Raw genomic sequence first — 21,569 nt, 5'->3', positions numbered from 1 at the left:
AGCTCCAGGCGCCGAACTGTGTGGGAGGGGCCCGAAGCACGCAGCCCCTAGCCCTGGCTGAATGGCCTCACTGGGGCTGCGTGAATGAGGCTCCTCCCACGGCCAGCTCCTGCTCCCCGCCCGACCAGACCCGACACCCGCTCCCCCCCCCCCCCCCCCCCGGCCGACCAGACCCGACCCGACACCCGCTCCCCCCCCGCCCCCGCCGACCAGACCCGACCCGACACCCGCTCCCCCCCCGCTCCCGCCGAACAGACCCGACCCGACACCCGCTCCCCCCCCCCCCCCCCCCCGGCCGACCAGACCCGACCCGACATCCGCTCCCACCACCCCCCCCCGCCGCCGACCAGACCCGACCCGACCCGACACTTGCTCCCCCCCCCCCGCCGCCGACCAGACCCGACCCGACATCCGCTCCCACCACCCCCCCCGCCGCCGACCAGACCCGACCCGACCCGACACTTGCTCCCCCCCCCCCGCCGCCGACCAGACCCGACCCGACACCCGCTCCCCCCCTCGCGCTCTCTCTCCCCCCCCCCCGCTCTCTCTCTGCCCCCACCCCCCCCGCTCTCTCTCTTCCTCCCCCCCCGCTCTCTCTCTCCCTCCCCTCTCTCTCTCTATCCCTCCCCCTCTCTCTCTCTCCCTCCCTCCCCCTCTCCCTCCTTCCCCCCTCTCTCTCCTCTCTCTCTCTCCCTCCCTCCCTCCCTCTCCCCCCCTCCCCCCCTCTCTCTCCCCCTCCCTCCCCCCCTCTCTCTCCTCCTCCCTCCCCCCCTCTCTCCCCCTCCCTCCCCCCCTCTCTCTCCCCCTCCATCCCCCCCCTCTCTCTCCCCCTCCCTCCCCCCTCTCTCTCCCCCTCTCTCCCTCCCTCCCTCCCTCTCTCTCTCCTCTCTCTCTCTCCCTCCCTCCCTCCCTCTCCCTCTCTCTCTCTCTCTCTCCCCCCCTCCCCCCCTCTCTCTCCCCCTCCCTCCCCCCTCTCTCTCCCCCTCCCTCCCTCCCTCCCTCCCTCACTCTCTCTCTCTCTCTCTCTCTCTCTCTCTCTCTCCCGCTCAGCGGCACGAACGGCTGCAGAATTCTCCCTGGCTGAAGCACTTTCACACAGGTAGGAAGATGGTTTATTTAATCTTTTCTTGGCTTATAAATGTTTATTCAGGTTGGATTTATTTGTATAATATTTGTAGAAGTATAAATAAGGATTTATTGTAGAATTTAATGACTTCCCTTCCCCCCCCCCCCCTCCCCCCCACCTCGTTCTGGACGCCTAATTTGTAACCTGCGCCTGATTTTTTAATGTGTGGAACAGGTTTTTTCAGTTCTACAAAAATCTTCACTGGCTCCATTCTACTTTAGTTTGGAGTACATTTTCATTGTGGAAACTTTCAAATCAGGCGTCAGTGGCCGGACACGCCCTCTTTTGAAGAAAAAATTCTGTTCTAAACTAGAACTGTTCTACCTGACTAGAACTGCAGAAAAAACAATGTGGAGAATTGCGATTTCTAAAATAGTCCGTTCTCCACCAGTTGCTCCTAAAAATCAGGCGCGAATCATGTGGAAACTTGGGCCCATAGAAATGTATTATTTTCGAAATGTGCTGCTCTGTGTTTTTCCTGATTGGGGTCGGGGGGGGGGGGCGGCGGGTGGGGGGAAGAGATGGAAGATACAGGTACTGAATGGACTGAAACTGAAAAGAAAAAAAATACTTGTGGAGCAGTTTTCATGACGTCAGCATGTCCCAAAGCCAATGAAGTACTTTTGAAGTGCAGTCACTGCTTGTAACTAGTAGACTTTGGAAACACACAGCAGGTTTCTGCACAGAGAAAAGCAAAGTAAATGTTCAGGAACTGATCCCCGATCCGATCTGAAGTCTTTTACTTTCCAGATGTTGATGGACCTGTCGTATTTCCATATTTTGCTGTTTTTATTGCAGTGTTCACAGGTTTTAAAACATATTTTAATCTTTGCTAAATTGTCTCAGTAGTTATTTGAACACCAAAGAATGCATTATTTTAAAAATGCAATTTTTCAAAGGTTTAACAATGAGGCGGACAAATCTTCTCACCAGATGCAGAGCTTCATGTGTCAGGACTCAGAAATGCCCAGATCCTTCCTCATCATTTTCTGTCCATTTCTAATTTGGAGGGTCATGTGATCGAATGCCCGATATGGCCTCCCAGCGTGTGAAGTTCTTTCACTAAAGGCTGAGGACTCAAAATTCGGTTGCGTAGCACCATTGTTTGGGCGCTATGGGTACCGAATTGGTTCGAAAATGGTGCCCAAGTAGTGTGAGGGCGATGGCGTCGGTGCTGGGACAGCACCATAAGTATGCAGAGTAGGTAGATCATGATGTCAATCAGTGTGTAACACCGATTTGATGCCAACAAGGTTGTTTTTGACCTCAACTCTGGAGCTAACGCCCTCTCGTAACCTCACAGCTGAAGATGTGTTCAGCAGCAGGAAAGACCCCCCCCCCCCCTCACCCCACCAGTGCTATTTAAAGGGATCATCAGCCACTTACAGGTTAGTTGCTGATTGACTTCTACCGGCTGTTGCTCAGTTTGTAGAAGTGTTTGGTGATTTCTAAACTTTTTAAAAGTTGCCTAAAGTCTACAAGGAGTGAAATGGCACGTCCTCAAGAACTTGCAAGTATCTGCTCAGACCAGTTGCTCCCAGACACGGTGCAGTAGTTTGTATCCCCCTTGGCCTGCAGCATGACAGGGAGAATGAGCAGAGGCGACACAGATCAGGACAAGCTACTAGACGAGGCAGGAAGAGGAGGGGGAGAAGGAGGCCGTATCTACCCAGGGTCTTCAGGGAGCAATTCTCCTACCTCAACCTCAGCGATGAACAGTGCATGCGACGTCTCTGTTTTACTAAAAACGTGCCCACTGAAATCTCCCACCTGCTGCAGGCAGACCCTCGGCCTCAGTCCAGGGTGGGGACGGCATTGTCTGTGTCAGTAAAGGTGACCGTGGCCTGCAACTTCTTCGAATCGTGCTCCTTCCAAACTGAAGCAGGCAACATCTGTAACATCTCCCAGTTCGCCATCCACTCCAGTATAAGGGAGGTCACTGAGGCTCTGTATGCAAAGAGAGCTGAATACATTTCATTCCCTCTTGCCAGAGAGAAGAAGGCAGAGTGAGCATGCAGCTTTGTCAGAATAGCAGACTGCCCATGGTGCAGGGGGCCATTGACTGCACACATGTTGCTTTGCAGGCGAAGCATCTGAATTCGGAGATGTATGGCAACCAGAAGGGATTCCGCTCCCCTATTGTCCAGCGGTTGTGTAACCATACTCAGCACATCCTGCAAGTTAATGCCCAGTATCCTGGCAGCATCCATGATGCCTTCATTCTGCGGCAGTCCACTGTACCATCAGCATTCTGCTTACGCTTGTGCTGCAAAGGAAGCTGAGACATCGGCCATCGGACACTGCATGATGGTTGGGTCCATAAGTGTGCTAATGAATCTGCCCACCCCTACCACGCCAGAAAGGATGGGCTTCAAGCTCTGAGAAAAGCCCTGTGCAAGGTTGGAGCTGGCCTTTGTGCTGCCCGTGCCCATTTTTGGGAGCTATCCAAGTGTTAAGGTGTAATGCACAACAACCTGCTGTGTGCCTGATTACAATTGGAGCTGGATGGTCTGTTGAGTGTCTTCTGTAAATGATGTTGAACAAGCTATAGTTGGTTTCACATTGGTGCCTGTTTCGTTTGGATCAAGGGAGAGTGGCATCTGTGCACCAGCTCCCCACAGTCACTTTGCTAAATGCAACCCTTTTATCCTGCTGACAAAATTATAGATTACCTGGATGTTGGTGCATTTATACTGTGCAGTGCAGCCAACAGATATTTCTCCCATCTGTTGCACTCCTTGAATGTCAATGTGCCTTCAGTTTTGTTTGTGAGGGGTTTGGATGAGCAGTGCTTTACAGTATTATAAGTTAATAACAGGTAACGAACTGTAATCTAACGCCAGGATTCAGAGAATGATTAGAAACCAATTGAACCTCATTCTTTCACTTTATGCCACCATCAAAACCAATGAATGTACTCCTGCCTTGTGATCACTCCCAGGTATTCATTAATCCTTATTTAAACTATCTGAATCCCTCAATTGGATTCCTGCCTTGAGATCACTCCCAGATATCATTTTTTTCTCTCTTTAAAATGTTATGATTTTCTATTTTGAGGATGTATATATATAAGCACAGTATAACCATATAAACAGCTTGATGTATATAGCGGCCTCAATTTCAACCCTTGCTGTCTGGCGTGAGGGGTTAAAATCTGGGCAATCCACTTGCTGCCTGCCTCCGAGAACTCAGGAAGTGACCAGTCCCAATTTTAACAGAGCTACTGGCTCTGACAATAGTTCTGAGGCGCGTTGGATGCGGGGTTCTGATATCACGTGGGAAACTCAGAAATAAGTTCAGCGCGTCTGTCTACAGTATTTTAACATCGCCATCCTTTTATCATTTTACTTCCGGCTTTGGTGTCAATTGTGCGGCAGTGGGTGTGATGAGGACCTGCATGACATGATTCCAACTCCAGTATTTAAAGGGCCAATCCAAAGATCGCATTTGGAGGAGTTGGGAGTTGGATGCAAGAGAGGACGAACTTTGGATTCAGGAGGGTCAAAAGTTGTGCCTCACTTCACTGACACCTCCCTTGACGTACATCCTGGGGTCAGTGAGGAACCGGAGAGAGATACTCTTCCCCAGCAATAGGAGGAAGAAACCTACTGCTGCCACAAAGAAGGCGTGGCTGAAGGAGGCCCAGGAGGCCAGCAGCAGGAGCATTGTGCCACATTCCTGGATTCAGTGAAGACTGCTTTAATGAACTGAGCTAGTCAGGAAAGATGAGGACAGTTGCACATTCACCTACATCCTGTTGTGCACATCACCCACTCCCCCCACTCTTCCTTGTCAAGCCTACGCCATTACATCACTCCTCACACCCACTTACCTTGCAAGCGCACCCATCCTTCTCTTTCTATGCACTTCCTCACATTTCCATCTATCCATCCACCACTGCAACTCATCATCATCCTTATGCAATTTCATGCCTCTCCCTGATTGTCACCCTCACCAAATGCACTGCAGCCATCGGGTAAACACGTGTCATTATAATCACTCATAGGTCGGTTCTTCCCCCCTGTTGAAGGAGAATAGAGCACAGAACACTAGGGAGAGGGAAAGAACTAGAAGTGGTCTTCCACAGATGCAACTACAAACCTGTACTCTTCATTTTCCTATCAGTCCTATGTGGTGCAACCCCTGCGGCTTCAGCAGAAGTAGAGGAAGCTGCTCCATTACCGTGTCAGTATCTCCAGGGAAGCTTCAAAAAAACCTGGGGGCTTGTCTGTGACCCATTTCTGACCAAAAGCCTTCTTATAGGAATTAAACTATGAAACCAGACGGAAGGAAATGGACCCTCACTTTAAGAGGTGTAATCCTGCTTTTAATATCCCTCTGGCTAAACAACGACAACAACAACTTGTATTTATATAGCGCCTTTAATGTTGTAAAACGTCCAAAGGCACTTCACAGGACCGTTATCAAATAAACTTTGACACCAAGGGAGATGTTAGGGCAGATGACCAAAAGCTTGATCAAAGATGTAGGTTTTAAGAGACATAGAAACATAGAAAATAGGTGCAGGAGTAGGCCATTCGGCCCTTCAAGCCTGCACCACCATTCAATAAGATCATGGTTGATCATTCACCCCTTCAAGGAGCATCTTAACGGAGGAAAATAAGTAGAGAGGTGAAGACGTTTCGGGAGGGAATTCCAGAGCTTAGGACCTAGGCAGCTGTAGGCACAGCCGCCATTGTGGAGTGAGTAAAGTCGGTGCTACTCAAGAAGCCAGAATTGGCGGAGCGCATAGATCTCTGTGGTTGTGGGGCTGGAGAAGATTACAGAGATAGGGAGGGGCAAGGCCATGGAGTGATTGGAAAACAAGGATGAGAATTTTTAAATTGAGGTATTGCTTAACTGAGAGCTAATGTAGGTCAGCGAGCACATGGGAGATGGGTGAGCAGGACTTGATGCGAGTTAGGATACAGGCAGCCTCAAGTTTACAGAAGGTAGAACTAGGGAGGACGACCAGGAGTGCATTAGAATAGTCAAGTTTAGAGGTAACAAAAGCATGGCTGATGGTTTCAGCAGCAGATGAGCTGAGGTAGGGTTGGAGTTAGGCGATGCTCCGGAGGTGGAAGTAAAGGCCTTAGTGATGGTCCAGATATGTGGTTGGAAGCTCCTCTCGCGGTCAAATATGACACCAATGTAACGAACAGTCTGGTGCAGTCTCAGATAGTTGCCAGAGAGAGGAATGGAGTTGGTGGCAAAGGGATGGAATTTCTGGTGGGGACCGAAGAAAATGGCTTCAGTTTTCCCAATATTTAGTTGGAGGAAATTTCTGCTTATCCTGTACTGGATGTCGGACAAGCAGTCTGACAATTTAGTAACAGTGGAAGGGTCAAGGTGGTGAGATAGAGCTGGGTATCGTCAGTGTACGTGTGGAAACAGACAATGTTTAGGGATTATGTCACTGAGGGGCAGCATGTAGATGAGAAATAGGAGGTGCCAAGGATAGATCCTTGGGGGACAACAGAGGTTATGGTGTGAGAGCAGGAAGCGAAGCCATTGCAGATGATTCTCTGGCTATGACTGGATAGATAAGAATGGAACCAGGCGAGTGCTGCCCCATATAGCTGGATGATGGTGGAGAGGTGTTGGTGGAGGATGAAATGGTCAGCCATGTCAAAGGCTGCAGAGAGCTCGTGAAGGATGAGAAAGGATAGTTTACCATGGTCACAGTTAAATAGGATGTCATTAGTGACTTTGATACGAACCTGCTGGAAATTGCTCCTCTGAAGTTGCCGGGTTTCTGGCCGGGTGAGTTCGTTCGGTATTAAGCTCACCGGTGAGATATAATGAGACCCAGGAGTTAAGTTTCCTGAGTCTGTTTCTGGCTTCAGCTGGTGAGTTTTAAACTAAAATGAAAACTTACCTGCCCAAAACTGACCCAGAGTTAAAATCGGGGCCTGCATCTTTCACGTCCTCAGGATATACCAAATCTCTTTACATGTAGTGAGATTGTTGTTGTGATGTAGACACTGTTGATTTATAAGCAAGCGTCACAGCCATTTTGTGCACCAACAGCAAATTAGATAAATAATCCTCCTCTTCTTTGAATAGTGTCATTGGAGTGATTGCAAGGCACGAATACAATCCAGGAGTGCAGATCGTTTGTACAGATATGTCCACCTCAACAGGCAGATGGGACCTCGGTTTAATGACTTATCTAAAAGATTGCACTTCTGACAATTCAGCAGACTAAAGTTTCAGTCTTGATTACATGCTCAAATTCTGGAGTGGAGTTTGCATCTACAAGCTTCTGAACTGGAGGTGAGAACCCACCTACTGAGCCAAGCTGACGCAAATCAAATAACCATTCACCAAATTGAAGTGTTTGGCTCATGTGAGAAACTGAAGGGAGCTTGCGAGTTACAACTCTCTCACACTCGCAACATAGAATACAAAATGTCTTTATTAGCCCTCAGTAATAAGTTACCCTCTGTTTAACTACGTGACAGTCGCTGAAGATTCAGAGTCAGTGAGACATCAGTTGGCTGAAAGCATTGAAAGAAGACATTAATTACAACTCTCTCCATCTTCTGTCTACCGTCAATAATGGAAACAGAGTTAATCCTGTCTGGGAGCATTTCTCTACACTTAGTCCAGGCTGATAATCACTTAGGGCCCGAAATTGATGCACTCACCGCCCACTGCCGCCGACATTCCTCCTCGGGTTCCGCCCAGTGCCACTTTCCATTTGGGTTGGAGCGGACGGGAAGGGAGAACCGCCGGGAACTGCCCGCTGACATCAGCGGACGGCCGAGTGGCGTGAGTGGACTCCCGCCCGCCGAGATGCCATATTTATGCGGGCAGGAGTCGATGCCAGAACGGGGGTGGACCGCTGCGAGGAGGCTGGTCTGTCCCCGACAGTAGATCTGAAGAGCTGAAAAAAAAGGTGAGTATACATTTTTTTCTTTGTTTCCTTACAGGGACTTACCTGTATGGGGTCCCCTGAAGGTGTTCTGATGTTTTAAAAGAAAACATTTTATGCTTTTGCTTTTCAGCTCTTCGATCCTCCGTGGGTCCAACTCCATCCTCGGCGACATTTGGACGGCAAGTGCCTTTGCCGCTGAGAATGAGAGTTGTTGCCTGCTGCCACCCAGATTGGCGGCATAAGTCTCTCATTTGCCGCCCACCGACCTTCGAGGGACCTTGTTGAAGAAAACCCTGTCCAAAGTAGCGTCTGGTACCTCGGCAGCCATCAGTGGTCCTTTGGGCGGCACTTATGCAGGTGGGCGGGGCCTCCATCAAATTTAGGCCCTTACGCTCCAACTGGCTTTGAAGTCCAGAATTCACTGTAAACCTCAAATGAAAAACAAGTAGAATTTGTGCTGGGTACGGACAGGTAGTTCCACATTCCTGTTGACAACATTGTCAATGGGAAAAGACTTTGTGATATTTCTGAGTTTCAAAGTGGAGGTGGGCTTCAGTATTTGTCTACAATGAGGGATTTCTCACTGCATTTTACTGCTGTTTGAATTTCAGTGTACTTCTAGACGAAGATGGCCACATTAAAATAACAGGTGAGTACACGTTAGATTAATGATCATGAGGATCAAACCTAGCAGCATTGCAATTGAACATTTGAATTGCACGCATTATTTCTGACAGTTTGACAAGATCTCAGCTATACTAAAAGTCATTCTTGTTGCTCAGACTTTGGACTCAGCAAGGAGGCTGTTGACCATGACAAGAGAGCCTATTCCTTCTGTGGGACGATAGAGTACATGGCTCCCGAGGTAGTGAACCGACGTGGTCACGCGCAAAGTGCAGACTGGTGGTCCTTTGGCGTTTTAATGGTGAGTGAAATAATCTTCTTCTGTCAATGATGGGACAAGCGTTATGATTTTCTGGCATGTCATTTACTGTCTAATTTCTCAAGAGCACATTCTAGGGTTGGCAGCATTTGATTTTTTATTAAAGATAGATATTGCTGGTGGTTAACTTTCATTTTTGTCAAGCGAAATTGCATGAGTAAGTATTGGAGGCTGGAAGTGAATGCGAATGAAGTTAAATCAGTATGCACTAATGACACGTGAGAATTGAGATCATTCTTCAAGCTGGAACCTTTGTATTGGTATGAATAAAATTAAATTGACGTTGAATTAAATTTAACATCAATATCAAAGCTATCATTTTCTGGGTTACTGTTTTCTTTGCTTCCTCCTCCTCCATGATGCAGTTATTGATTTAACAAGTATTAAAAACCCTTGCATTTTCATTTTGAATCTTTTAAAAGAATTTGACAGAATAGCAAATTGGTTTAGCAGAATAATTTGAGTGGCACGTACAACACATCTCCCTGATTGATATATTTAAATATGTTCCTTTGAACACCTTTGTAGAGACAGTAATGCCAATTGCATCAGTATTTTGACACGATAGTCCTGATTTATTCAAGAAATTTAATTGGAAATTGCTTGCTGTGTGACAGGCAATTTTAACTGTATTTACAGCTGATGTATTTTGTCCAAAACATGTCATATTCTGGTCATGATGAGCAGATGAATGCTTAGCAGAAGACCCAAGTTCGTGCAGGGCTAGCACCAATTGAAGCTAGCCTGCACTACTTAAAGGTGGTGTGCACCTCTTAAAGGGGAGGTGCATTCTGCCTGCAGCAACTCATTCAACTGGCTGAGGAACAGAGTGAGAGGAGGAAAATAAACAATTATGTCACAACAGGGAAGAGAGCGTGCTCCAAGGTTCTTTGATGCAGCACTGGACGTCAATCCGAGGAGAGAGGTCCTGTTTCCACAAGGGGCCAGGAGGCCTTCCAGGCAAATGCGTAAAATCTAATGGGAGCAGATAGCCATTGTGGTGAATGCCAGCAGTATAGCCTCGAGGATCTGGACGCAGTGCAGGAAGTTCATTGACCTCACATGAGTAGTCAAGGTCAGTGAATTAATCTTCAAATGCCATATCCCACCATCTGCACCACTAACCTCATACACTGCTCAATACACCACACCCCCATCACTCACCTACCAACAATCTGTACCAAACACAACTCATACCTCCCATTCATAGCTTCACCTCACCCGTGCACACTTACCACTGCTACACGCCTCATATCCACATCTTACAGATAGCAAACACTGTCAGCTATTCTACTATGACAGGCACATCACCCAAACACATTGTACCACACTCACTGATGCACAACCGGCGCCAGCAGGATCTAACCAGCAGGGGACAAGCACGCCTGCATAACCTGACCCTGATGGAGAGACCGTCGTGACCCTGATGGAGAGACCGTCGTGACCCTGATGGAGAGACCGTCGTGACCCTGATGGAGAGACCGTCGTGACCCTGATGGAGAGACTGTCGTGACCCTGATGGAGAGACTGTCGTGACCCTGATGGAGAGACGGTCGTGACCCTGATGGAGAGAATTTAAGGAGCTAGGAGCTAAATTAAAAAGTAGGACCTCAAAAGTAGTAATCTCGGGATTGCTACCAGTGCCACGTGCTAGTCAGAGTAGGAATCGCAGGATAGCGCAGATGAATACGTGGCTTGAGCAGTGGTGCAGCAGGGAGGGATTCAAATTCCTGGGGCATTGGAACCGGTTCTGGGGGAGGTGGGACCAGTACAAACCGGACGGTCTGCACCTGGGCAGGACCGGAACCAATGTCCTAGGGGGAGTGTTTGCTAGTGCTGTTGGGGAGGATTTAAACTAATATGGCAGGGGGATGGGAACCAATGCAGGGAGACAGAGGGAAACAAAAAGGAGGCAAAAGCAAAAGACAGAAAGGAGATGAGGAAAAGTGGAGGGCAGAGAAACCCAAGGCAAAGAACAAAAAGGGCCACTGTACAGCAAAATTCTAAAAGGACAAAGGGTGTTAAAAAAACAAGCCTGAAGGCTTTGTGTCTTAATGCAAGGAGTATCCGCAATAAGGTGGATGAATTAACTGTGCAAATAGATGTTAACAAATATGATGTGATTGGTATTACGGAGACGTGGCTCCAGGATGATCAGGGCTGGGAACTCAACATCCAGGGGTATTCAACATTCAGGAAAGATAGAATAAAAGGAAAAGGAGGTGGGGTAGCATTGCTGGTTAAGGAGCAAATTAAGGCAATAGTTCGGAAGGACATTAGCTTGGATGATGTGGAATCTATATGGGTAGAATACCAAAGGGCAAAAAACGTTAGTGGGAGTTGTGTACAGACCTCCAAACAGCAGTAGTGATGTTGGGGAGGGCATCCAACATGAAATTAGGGGTGCGTGCAATAAAGGTGCAGCAGTTATAATGGGTGACTTTAATATGCACATAGATTGGGTTAACCAAACTGGAAGCAATACGGTAGAGGAGGATTTCCTGGAGTGCATAAGGGATGGTTTTTTAGACCAATATGTCGAGGAACCAACTAGGGGGGAGGTCATCTTAGACTGGGTGTTGTGTAATGAGAGAGGATTAATTAGCAATCTCGTTGTGCGAGGCCCCTTGGGGAAGAGTGACCATAATATGGTGGAATTCTGCATTAGGATGGAGAATGAAACAGTTAATTCAGAGACCATGGTCCAGAACTTAAAGAAGGGTAACTTTGAAGGTATGAGGCGTGAATTGGCTAGGATAGATTGGCGAATAATACTGAAGGGGTTGACTGTGGATGGGCAATGGCAGACATTTAGAGACCGCATGGATGAACTACAACAATTGTACATTCCTGTCTGTCGTAAAAATAAAAAAGGGAAGGTGGCTCAACCGTGGCTATCAAGGGAAATTAGGGATAGCATTAAAGCCAAGGAAGTGGCATACAAATTGGCCAGAAATAGCAGCGAACCCGGGGAATGGGAGAAATTTAGAACTCAGCAGAGGAGGACAAAGGGTTTGATTAGGGCAGGGAAAATGGAGTACGAGAAGAAGCTTGCAGGGAACATTAAGACGGATTGCAAAAGTTTCTATAGATATGTAAAGAGAAAAAGGTTAGTAAAGACAAACGTAGGTCCCCTGCAGTCAGAATCAGGGGAAGTCATAACGGGGAACAAAGAAATGGCGGACCAATTGAACAAGTACTTTGGTTCGGTATTCACTGAGGAGGACACAAACAACCTTCCGGATATAAAAGGGGTCGGAGGGTCTAGTAAGGAGGAGGAACTGAGGGAAATCCTTATTAGTCGGGAAATTGTGTTGGGGAAATTGATGGGATTGAAGGCCGATAAATCCCCAGGGCCTGATGGACTGCATCCCAGAGTACTTAAGGAGGTGGCCTTGGAAATAGTGGATGCATTGACAGTCATTTTCCAACATTCCATTGACTCTGGATCAGTTCCTATGGAGTGGAGGGTAGCCAATGTAACCCCACTTTTTAAAAAAGGAGGGAGAGAGAAAACAGGGAATTATAGACCGGTCAGCCTGACATCGGTAGTGGGTAAAATGATGGAATCAATTATTAAGGATGTCATAGCAGTGCATTTGGAAAGAGGTAATATGATAGGTCCAAATCAGCATGGATTTGTGAAAGGGAAATCATGCTTGACAAATCTTCTGGAATTTTTTGAGGATGTTTCCAGTAGAGTGGACAAGGGAGAACCAGTTGATGTGGTATATTTGGACTTTCAGAAGGCTTTCGACAAGGTCCCACACAAGAGATTAATGTGCAAAGTTAAAGCACATGGGATTGGGGGTAGTGTGCTGACATGGATTGAGAACTGGTTGTCAGACAGGAAGCAAAGAGTAGGAGTAAATGGGGACTTTTCAGAATGGTAGGCAGTGATTAGTGGGGTACCGCAAGGTTCTGTGCTGGGGCCCCAGCTGTTTACACTGTACATTAATGATTTAGACGAGGGGATTAAATGTAGTATCTCCAAATTTGCGGATGACACTAAGTTGGGTGGCAGTGTGAGCTGCAAGGAGGATTCTATGAGGCTGCAGAGCGACTTGGATAGGTTAGGTGAGTGGGCAAATGCATGGCAGATGAAGTATAATGTGGATAAATGTGAGGTTATCCACTTTGGTGGTAAAAACAGAGAGACAGACTATTATCTGAATGGTGACAGATTAGGAAAAGGGGAGGTGCAAAGAGACCTGGGTGTCATGGTACATCAGTCATTGAAGGTTGGCATGCAGGTACAGCAGGCGGTTAAGAAAGCAAATGGCATGTTGGCCTTCGTAGCGAGGGGATTTGAGTACAGGGGCAGGGAGGTGTTGCTACAATTGTACAGGGCCTTGGTGAGGCCACACCTGGAGTATTGTGTACAGTTTTGGTCTCCTAACCTGAGGAAGGACATTCTTGCTATTGAGGGAGTGCAGCGAAGGTTCACCAGACTGATTCCCGGGATGGCGGGACTGACCTATCAAGAAAGACTGGATCAACTGGGCTTGTATTCACTGGAGTTCAGAAGAATGAGAGGGGACCTCATAGAAACGTTTAAAATTCTGACGGGGTTAGACAGGTTAGGTGCAGGAAGAATGTTCTCAATGTTGGGGAAGTCCAGAACCAGGGGACACAGTCTAAGGATAAGGGGGAGGCCATTTAGGACCGAGATGAGGAGGAATTTCTTCACCCAGAGAGTGGTGAACCTGTGGAATTCTCTACCACAGAAAGTTGTTGAGGCCAATTCACTAAATATATTCAAAAAGGAGTTAGATGAAGTCCTTACTACTAGGGGAATCAAGGGGTATGGTGAGAAAGCAGGAATGGGGTACTGAAGTTGCATGTTCAGCCATGAACTCATTGAATGGCGGTGCAGGCTAGAAGGGCCGAATGGCCTACTCCTGCACCTATTTTCTATGTTTCTATGTTTCTATGACCCTGATGGAGAGACGGTCGTGACCCTGATGGAGAGACTGTCATGACCCTGATGGAGAGACCACCGGGACCATTAGTAGGAGGGGCATCAGTCAACCCGTGGCCAGCAGTGGGCTGAAAAAATACAAGATGCCGGTATCCTCACACGTTATCCTCCTTTGCACAGCCCACTTCCCCATATCCCACAATGCCTTCTGATTTACAAGCAGCACACGTGAGCATGAGCATCTTGCTTTCGCCCCACTCCCTCACCATAACCTTATCCTTGTGCCTTTCTTCTTTCAGATAGACAAAAATTGACACTGGCCTGGCACTGGTAGAAAGCACCAAGGTAATGAATACACAGTACCGTCACTCGATTTCACACTCGCAGCCACCAGCTCAGATACTGACACTCCGTGTAGTTAGAGGATAGTTTAGAGACAGGATCTGCCTGTGGTGAGTCACCGGGCATCAGTGGCCTGCAGCCAGGACAGGGGGAGAGAGTAGCGCAGGTGCCAGCTCCCCGGAAGGTGAGGTCATACACGAGTTCTGCTACACAGGACTCAGGTGAGGACTTCGATGGGGCAGCCTCCAGAAGAATCCTTATGAGGATGCACGATGAAATGCTTGGTGCATTGACAGACATGCCAGAGAGCCTGAGTGCAATGTCAAAGAGCATGGAGGTGTCTGACACCAACCATGCACAGGGCTTGTGCAGAGCTTGGTGTCCATGATTTCCAGCATGCAAGTGATGGGCAACTCCATTAATACACTTGTGGACTCAACCATGATGCAGCGTCTGATGGCCGATGCCTCAGCTTCCACTGCAGCACAACCAGAAGACAACCTTTGAGCATTGCAGCGGAAGCTCAGACTGCTGCCATCGTGGCTGCGTATACCAGTGTGGAAAAGTGCTTGCAGGATGTCACAGCAGTCCAGCAATCTGTCCTCCAACAGATGGGTAGGATTGCTGAGACACCAACCTGGGGCTGTGGCAGTGGCTCTGTGGAGCACGAACCTTCTGTCCTGACTCAGGATGACAGCATTCGCTCTCCCACCACTGCCACCCCGCCAGGGCCCTTGCTGCTGCCTGTCAGCCAGTCAGCCCAGACTGCTACTGCCCATGCCGAGGTCCATGGCTGGGCCTTCTAGGCCCAGAGCTGTTCGACATCATCCTGCAAGGCCATCTGCAGTGTCCCCCACTGAAGGTCAACAGCCTTCCACCAGCCATGTTGCAGCAGCACTGTCTGGGAGCACACGGAAGGCAGAGGTACACAGAAGACAGGCCTCAAGGGAATGCACGAGTGATTAGTTGACTTTGTTATGTAATATTGGATCGATTGATGGATAATGTTGACTTAGAATGTTTCTTTTGTGGTGGCGTTTATTTCAGCAATGTGGCCAAGAGAAAGTTGTGATGGTCAGTAACAGAGGGAAGGTGAGGTGAGGAACGATTGTTCGATGGAGAATTTGGGTTGTGGTCACTGGTACCGGTCGGATGAGTCAATCACCGACAGCCCAGGCAGAACTGGGCTGTTTTGGTTGCCTTCTCCTTCTCCTGCTCCTCATCTGGTCACTGTATGCCTGGTAGCAAGGGCTGTGCCCTCATAATGGTGAGGTTGTGGAGCATGCAGCGGACTATGGCGAATCTTAAACTGCATTCTGCTGCATACTGCTGGTTTCCTCCAGAGGTCCAGGCAGTGGAAGTGTTGTTTAAGGATGTCAATGGGCTGCTCTATCAGATTCTGCTTGGCAGCATGGCTTTCGTTATATGCATGTTGCCCATGTGTGCATGGGTTGTGCAGCAGAGTCATGAGGCAGGTGTCAGCAGATAGGCCTTGTTGCCCAGTAGTCACCCTCTGGTATGTTGTGGTGGCTCAAAGACTGAGGGGACAGCGGACTGGCACAGAATAAAAGCGTCATGACTGCTGCCAGGATACCAGGCATTAACCACCATGATGTGCTGACCATTGTGCAGTTGGTGTACGACCTTCAATGAGTGGTAACCTTTGCGATTAAAGTACATCTCACCATTAGTTGTGGTGCCTGCAAAGCCACGTGCATGCAGTCAATGGGGCCCTGCACCATGGAGAAGCCTGCTATCCTGGCAAGGCCAAGTGCTAGCTTGTCCTGCTTCCTCCTGGTCAGGGAGAAGACAATGAACTCCCCTTTTCTGGCATAAAGAGTGTCTGCCACCTCTCTTATGCAGTAGTGGATGACAAACTGGGAAGTGTTACAGAGATCATCTCTTCCAGCCTGGACGGATCCTGATGTGAGGAAATTTAGGGCCACGGTCCCCTTACAGCCACCAGCAGTGCTGTCTTTTCCCTGGTGTGAGGCTGCAGGTCTATTGCAAGAGGTGAGCACCTCCTTCATAAAGTGCAGAATCCACACACACTGCTCCTGGCTCAGGCTGGGGCAAGAGAATTGCTCTCGGAAGAGCCTGAGTAAGACATGCTGGTGAGAGCCCTTCTTCCCCTCCTCCTCCCTCTGCAAGTAGCTTGTCCTCTTATTCGCTGCCTCTGCTCCATTTGCCTGCAGCCCAAGGGGGATGAACACAAGAGCACCCATGACTTAGAGCAAGTGGTCAGACCAGAACCCTTGAGGTTAGGACCAAGGCCTTCTCCACTGTAGCACCACTCCCTGTCACCTCGCCAACTTTGAACAACTCTAGAAAGCTGCAAACGCTTCCACAAACCGACTCAGAGCCAGTAGAAATGAATCAGCAACTGATCTTCATGTGTTTGCTGATCCCTTTAAATATCGCTGGTGGGGGTGCTCCTTGCTGCTGCTGAATGCATGTTCAGCTGTGCAAGGTTAAGAGAGGGCATTAGCTCCAGCATTGAGGATGAAAATGGCAGCATGGCATCAAATCAGTGTTGCACGCTGATTGAAGTCACGATTTGCCCACTCAACATATTTCTGACGCCCATACCTCCTAACGCCCACTCTACAGCCCTCATCAAGGTGCCGTTTGGAAGGCACGGACCAGAATTGTATGTACTCAGTGCAGGTGCCATTTTTGGCTAAAAACGGTAGCAGTAGTGCAGAACAATCGGGCGCTACAGAGCTGAATTCTGGTCCATGCTGTTTGCCAGTTTGAGGTGAAATCGTACTGTGTGATGTTAGTATACAAACACATTAATGCATTCACATAACATTTCCCTGTCACTTCAACAAAGCTATTAGTCTACTTAACCTTTATTAATAGACTGGACAGAGGCATTTCTCATGAGCACATTAACATGATGTTGAAATCACAATTTAACATCAGTTATGTCAAGATGATTTCAGTATGGTGTGAGGTTGCCTTTCTCAATGCCCAGTTGTACCGACTGCTATTTGTTAAGCATTTACATTTATCGTTAACAACATGCTTGTTTCACACCAGATGGTGCCTATCCATTTTTATCAGGATAAGTTTGAGCCTTTCACCGTAACCTTGATTATAACATTCTTGCCATCAAAAATGTTGTAGAAAGTGCGATTAAACCCAACATTATTCTGCAGCTTCCTTTAACCGGATTGAATTACAGCAGAAAAATAAATTGCATTTAGTTGAAATAAAATTAATTTCTTGTAAAATTGTTCTGTCTCATACTTTATTGAATTTGAAGTGGAAACTGAACAATATAATTATTCAGCAGTGTAACTATTTACAATATGAGTCGATCTGGGGCCCTTCTTGCCCTGGTTGATAGTCTCGGTGTGAAAGCTGGTATTATTCAATCATTTGTTGAGCCCTCGCTGGGCTGCTATGCAGCTGGCCTTGCTGGGCTGCCTGGTGTGTTGGGGCCTGCAGGGCTGCTGTGGATGATGGGTTGTCTATGATGAAGGTGCCTCTGCCCTTCTTGGGGACCACTACTCGATTGCCCCACAGAAGGCAGTCTGCCTGAATAGACATTTCATCTTTGCCCCGCTGGAATGGCTTTATCTCTTCCTGCATTTCCACTGGGACACTGGACCAGCTCCCGTGAAGCACACAGCTTTTGACTAGAGATAATAAGGGGTCCTGGCTTGTCCAGGTTTTGATCTGCCGGGCAGTGACGGGTGATTTCTCACTCTCAAATTGCTCACCATGGATAGATCTGCGGGCTGCGCCATTTCCACCCCCGTGGTGGGCAATGGCAGCCTACTGAGAGCATCGGCGCAATTTTTTGTGCCAGGCCTGTGGCAGATGGCATAGTTGCATGTGGACATTGTGAGCGCCCATCTCTGGATGCAGGCCGATGCGTTGGTGTTTGTCCCTTTATTCTTGGAAAACAGGGATACAAGTGGCTTATGGTCAGTTTCCAATTCAAATTTTAGCCCAAAAGAGTATTGATGCATTTTCTTTACCCCAAAGACAGACGCTAACGCTTCTTTCTCAATCATGTTGTAGGCTCTCAACCTTAGACAGACTCCTGGATGCATAAGCAACTGGTTGCGGTTTCCCGAAATCATTGGCTTGTTGCAATACACACCCGACGCCATGTGACGACGTATCACATGCTAGTACCAAACGCTTACATGGATCATACAACACAAGCAATTTGTTTGAGCATAACAATTTTCTCGCTTTTACAAAGGCATTTTCTTGGCTTTTGCCCCAAACCCATTCACCCCCTTTTTGTCGTAAGACATGTTCTAGCAGTGTGCTGAGACCCGGTAAGAAGTCACCAAAGTGGTTCAGGTGTCCCAGAAATGACCGCAGTGCATCACATTCTGTGGCCTCGGTGCGTTCTCGATTGCCTCCGTCTTTGCGTTTGTGGGCCTGGTGCCATCCGCTGTAATCCTCCTTCCCAAGAACTCCACTTCAGGTGCCAGGAAAACGCACTTCGAGCGTTTTAACCTGAGCCACACGCGGTTGAGTCGACTAAGAACCTCCTCCAGGTTCTACAGGTGCTCGACTGTGTTCCAACCTGTGACCAAGATGTCGTCCTGGAAGACCACTTTAGTAAACTTTCCATGTTTCTCTGGAATATCGCCGCCACTGATCGGATTCCAAATGGGCATCTGTTATAAACAAAAAGACCCTTGTGCGTGTTGATGCAGGTGAGGGCCTTCGATGATTCCTCCAGTTCCTGCGTCATGTAGGCTGAAGTCAGATGCAGCTGCGTGAACGTCTTTCCTCCCGCCAGCGTTGCAAAGTGGTCGTCGGCCTTTGGTAGTGGGTATTGGTCCTGCAGGGAGAAACAGATTGATAGTTACTTTGTAATCGCCACAGATTCTGATGGTGCCATCTCCCTTGAGGACTGGAACGATAGGACTGGCCCACTCGTTGAACTCGATTGGTGAAATGATGCCCTCTCTTTGCAGCCGGTCTAGCTTGATCTCTTCCCTTTCTCTCATGTATGGTACTGCTCTCACCTTGTGATGGATGGGTCTTGGCCCCGGAAATAGATGGCTCTGCACTTTTGCTCCTTGGAATTTCCCGATGCCTGGTTCGAACAGTGAAGGAAATTTGTTTAATACCTGGGCACATGAAGTGTCGTCAGCGGGCGATAGTGCTCAGATGTCATCCCAGTTCCAGCGTATCTTTCCCAGCCAGCTCCTGCCGATTACAGGAATCAGTTCTTTTGTGTAAGTTCCTAGTTTCGTGCGAACTGGAGTTAAGCCTGGCCTTGAGGCCTTGTTGCACCACAACCTTTCGAAAGTCTTTTGCCCATGATGGACTGGCTCACACCCGTGTCCAGCTCCATTGACACCGGGAATCCATTTAACATCAACATTCAGCATTATCGGGGGACAATTCGTGGTGAATGTGTGCACCCCATGTGCCTCTGCCTCTATCTGAGGCTCTGGTTTGTCGTGATCCTCCGTGGATTTGTCCTCCTCTGCAACATGGTGGTTTGCAGATTTAACGGGTTTAGCAACTCGCCTGCACACTCGTTGGAGGCGTCCCAATGTTCCACAGCCTTTACAAATGTACACTTTGAATCAGCATGAATGGAAACGATGATCACCCCCGCAATGCTAACAAGGTGTTAATGGCCTTGCATTCATCACCCTTGATGGTGGACTCTGAGTCATCTGCGGACGTGCAGCTGCAGGTATGTATGATCTGCCCTATACGTTACGATTCGAAAGCAACATCACTTTGTTCACAGTACTTGTAGCAGCACTTGTGTGCTGAGAGTTTTGCTTCATATTGTCACTGGTGGCAATGAACGCCCGGGCTATTGCTATGGCCTTACTCAAGGTTGGAGTCTCTACAGTCAAAAGTTTGCGAAGTATGGGTTTGTGACCAATGCCAAGTATGAAAAAGTCTCTGAGCATCTGCTCCAAATGTCCTTCAATTTCGCAATGTCCCCCAAGTCGTCTTAGCTCAGCGACATAACTCACCACTTCCTGGCCTTCAGACCTTTTGTAGGTGTAGAACCGGTACCTTGCCATCAGAACATTTTCCTTCGGGTTCAAATGCTCTTGGACCAGTATGCATAAATCGTCGTACGATTTCTCCGTGGGTTTCGCTGGAGTGAGCAGATTCTTCATGAGGCCATACGTTGGTGCAGAGGATCACCCTTCGTTTGGCAGCGCTCTCTTCCCCATCTAGCTCTTTGGCCACGAAGTATTGGTCGAGTCGTTCCACAAAAGTTTCCCAATAATCTCCCTCTGAAAATTTCTCCAGGATGCCCAATGTTCTCTGCATCTTTCGGTTCACTATCTGTATCTCATCGCCAGTTGTTGTGTATGAAGAAAGAGCCAGACTGAACTCTATGAGCTCAAAGTAAAGTGTGACCTTAGTCTTTTACTCCTGGTCTCCAGAGTGCCTCTTCAACCTGTGAAGCCTCCTTAAATACCTGTGCTCCCAAGGGATTATGGGATCCCTTTGGACTCCAGGGGATGAGCCCTCTGGTGGCTGTACAGAGTAAATGCAGGTCCACATATATAACAGCACCCTTGTCAGAATCAAGGCTCTTCATATCAACTCCGCGACCAGTGTAAACAGAAAAGCTTTGCATTCAATCACTGTTTGGGTGGTATGCAACAACAGAAACATCATTATTCACATGAATGGCCTTCATACAGGAATCAATTATGATGCCTTTGTGGTGCAGCAATCCAACGTGTTCACATTATTTGAAGCAGAAGAAGCACTCTTGGGTTGATACTTAGGAAACCAGGGCTAATCTCAAGATTCGTGCCTGTTGACCCCACCACAGAACACTCTTACAGCAGAGATGGAGGTCTAAGCATCGGCTTGGTGTGTGTCTCAGTCGCTGCCTACACCTGCAAGAAAAGTCTGCGTGCCAGAAATTTGCAAAAGGACTGTGCATGTCTACAGTGCGTTAAATAGTGCCTCCAGTCTCTTGTAGACTTGGTTCCTGTTGTGTTTAGCACATCCTCGTGATAATTTCTGTAGAATATGGATGCCTTCGAGCTCCTTGGAGGAACTGTTCATAATGCATAATGACCATGTGTGCACACCTAGGTGTAAGTGTCGTCTTCAAAATACAAGCTTTATTTCCTTTAAAAACACATATATGAAGCTCATGGGCAGTGATGTCAGCATGTTAACGTTTGTGATTACTGTGACGTTTTAAAGCTTCGTGTGGCATACAGTGTGCCACTTCCTTAGCATGCATGTGGGCCATTTGTCATCTCCTAGAGTACTGAATGTTGTCAGAAATCAGCATTTATCTGTTGGAACTGAAATGTACTTCAGTAGCACTCGTAAAGTGGACAGATAAAAAGGATGAAGTTAAAGGATGAAATTTAGT

General features: G+C 48.1%; 1 protein-coding gene across 3 annotated transcripts in view; it reads left to right on the top strand.

Annotated features, from left to right (window-relative positions):
* rps6ka2 (ribosomal protein S6 kinase, polypeptide 2) overlaps positions 1–21,569 on the top strand; it is a 654,298-nt gene that overhangs the window by 449,301 nt on the left and 183,428 nt on the right. For all 3 annotated transcript variants that reach the window (XM_070889669.1, XM_070889667.1, XM_070889666.1), the window contains exons 7-8: positions 8,618–8,655; positions 8,789–8,931. In XM_070889669.1, the coding sequence (XP_070745770.1) occupies positions 8,618–8,655; positions 8,789–8,931 (181 nt within the window). The remainder of the gene's footprint in view (positions 1–8,617; positions 8,656–8,788; positions 8,932–21,569) is intronic.

Source organism: Pristiophorus japonicus, chromosome 9, assembly GCF_044704955.1.
Source record: "Pristiophorus japonicus isolate sPriJap1 chromosome 9, sPriJap1.hap1, whole genome shotgun sequence".
Classification (NCBI taxonomy): domain Eukaryota; kingdom Metazoa; phylum Chordata; class Chondrichthyes; family Pristiophoridae; genus Pristiophorus; species Pristiophorus japonicus.
The sequence above is the reverse complement of the archived record's forward strand: the minus strand, read 5'-3'. Positions and strand labels throughout refer to the sequence as shown.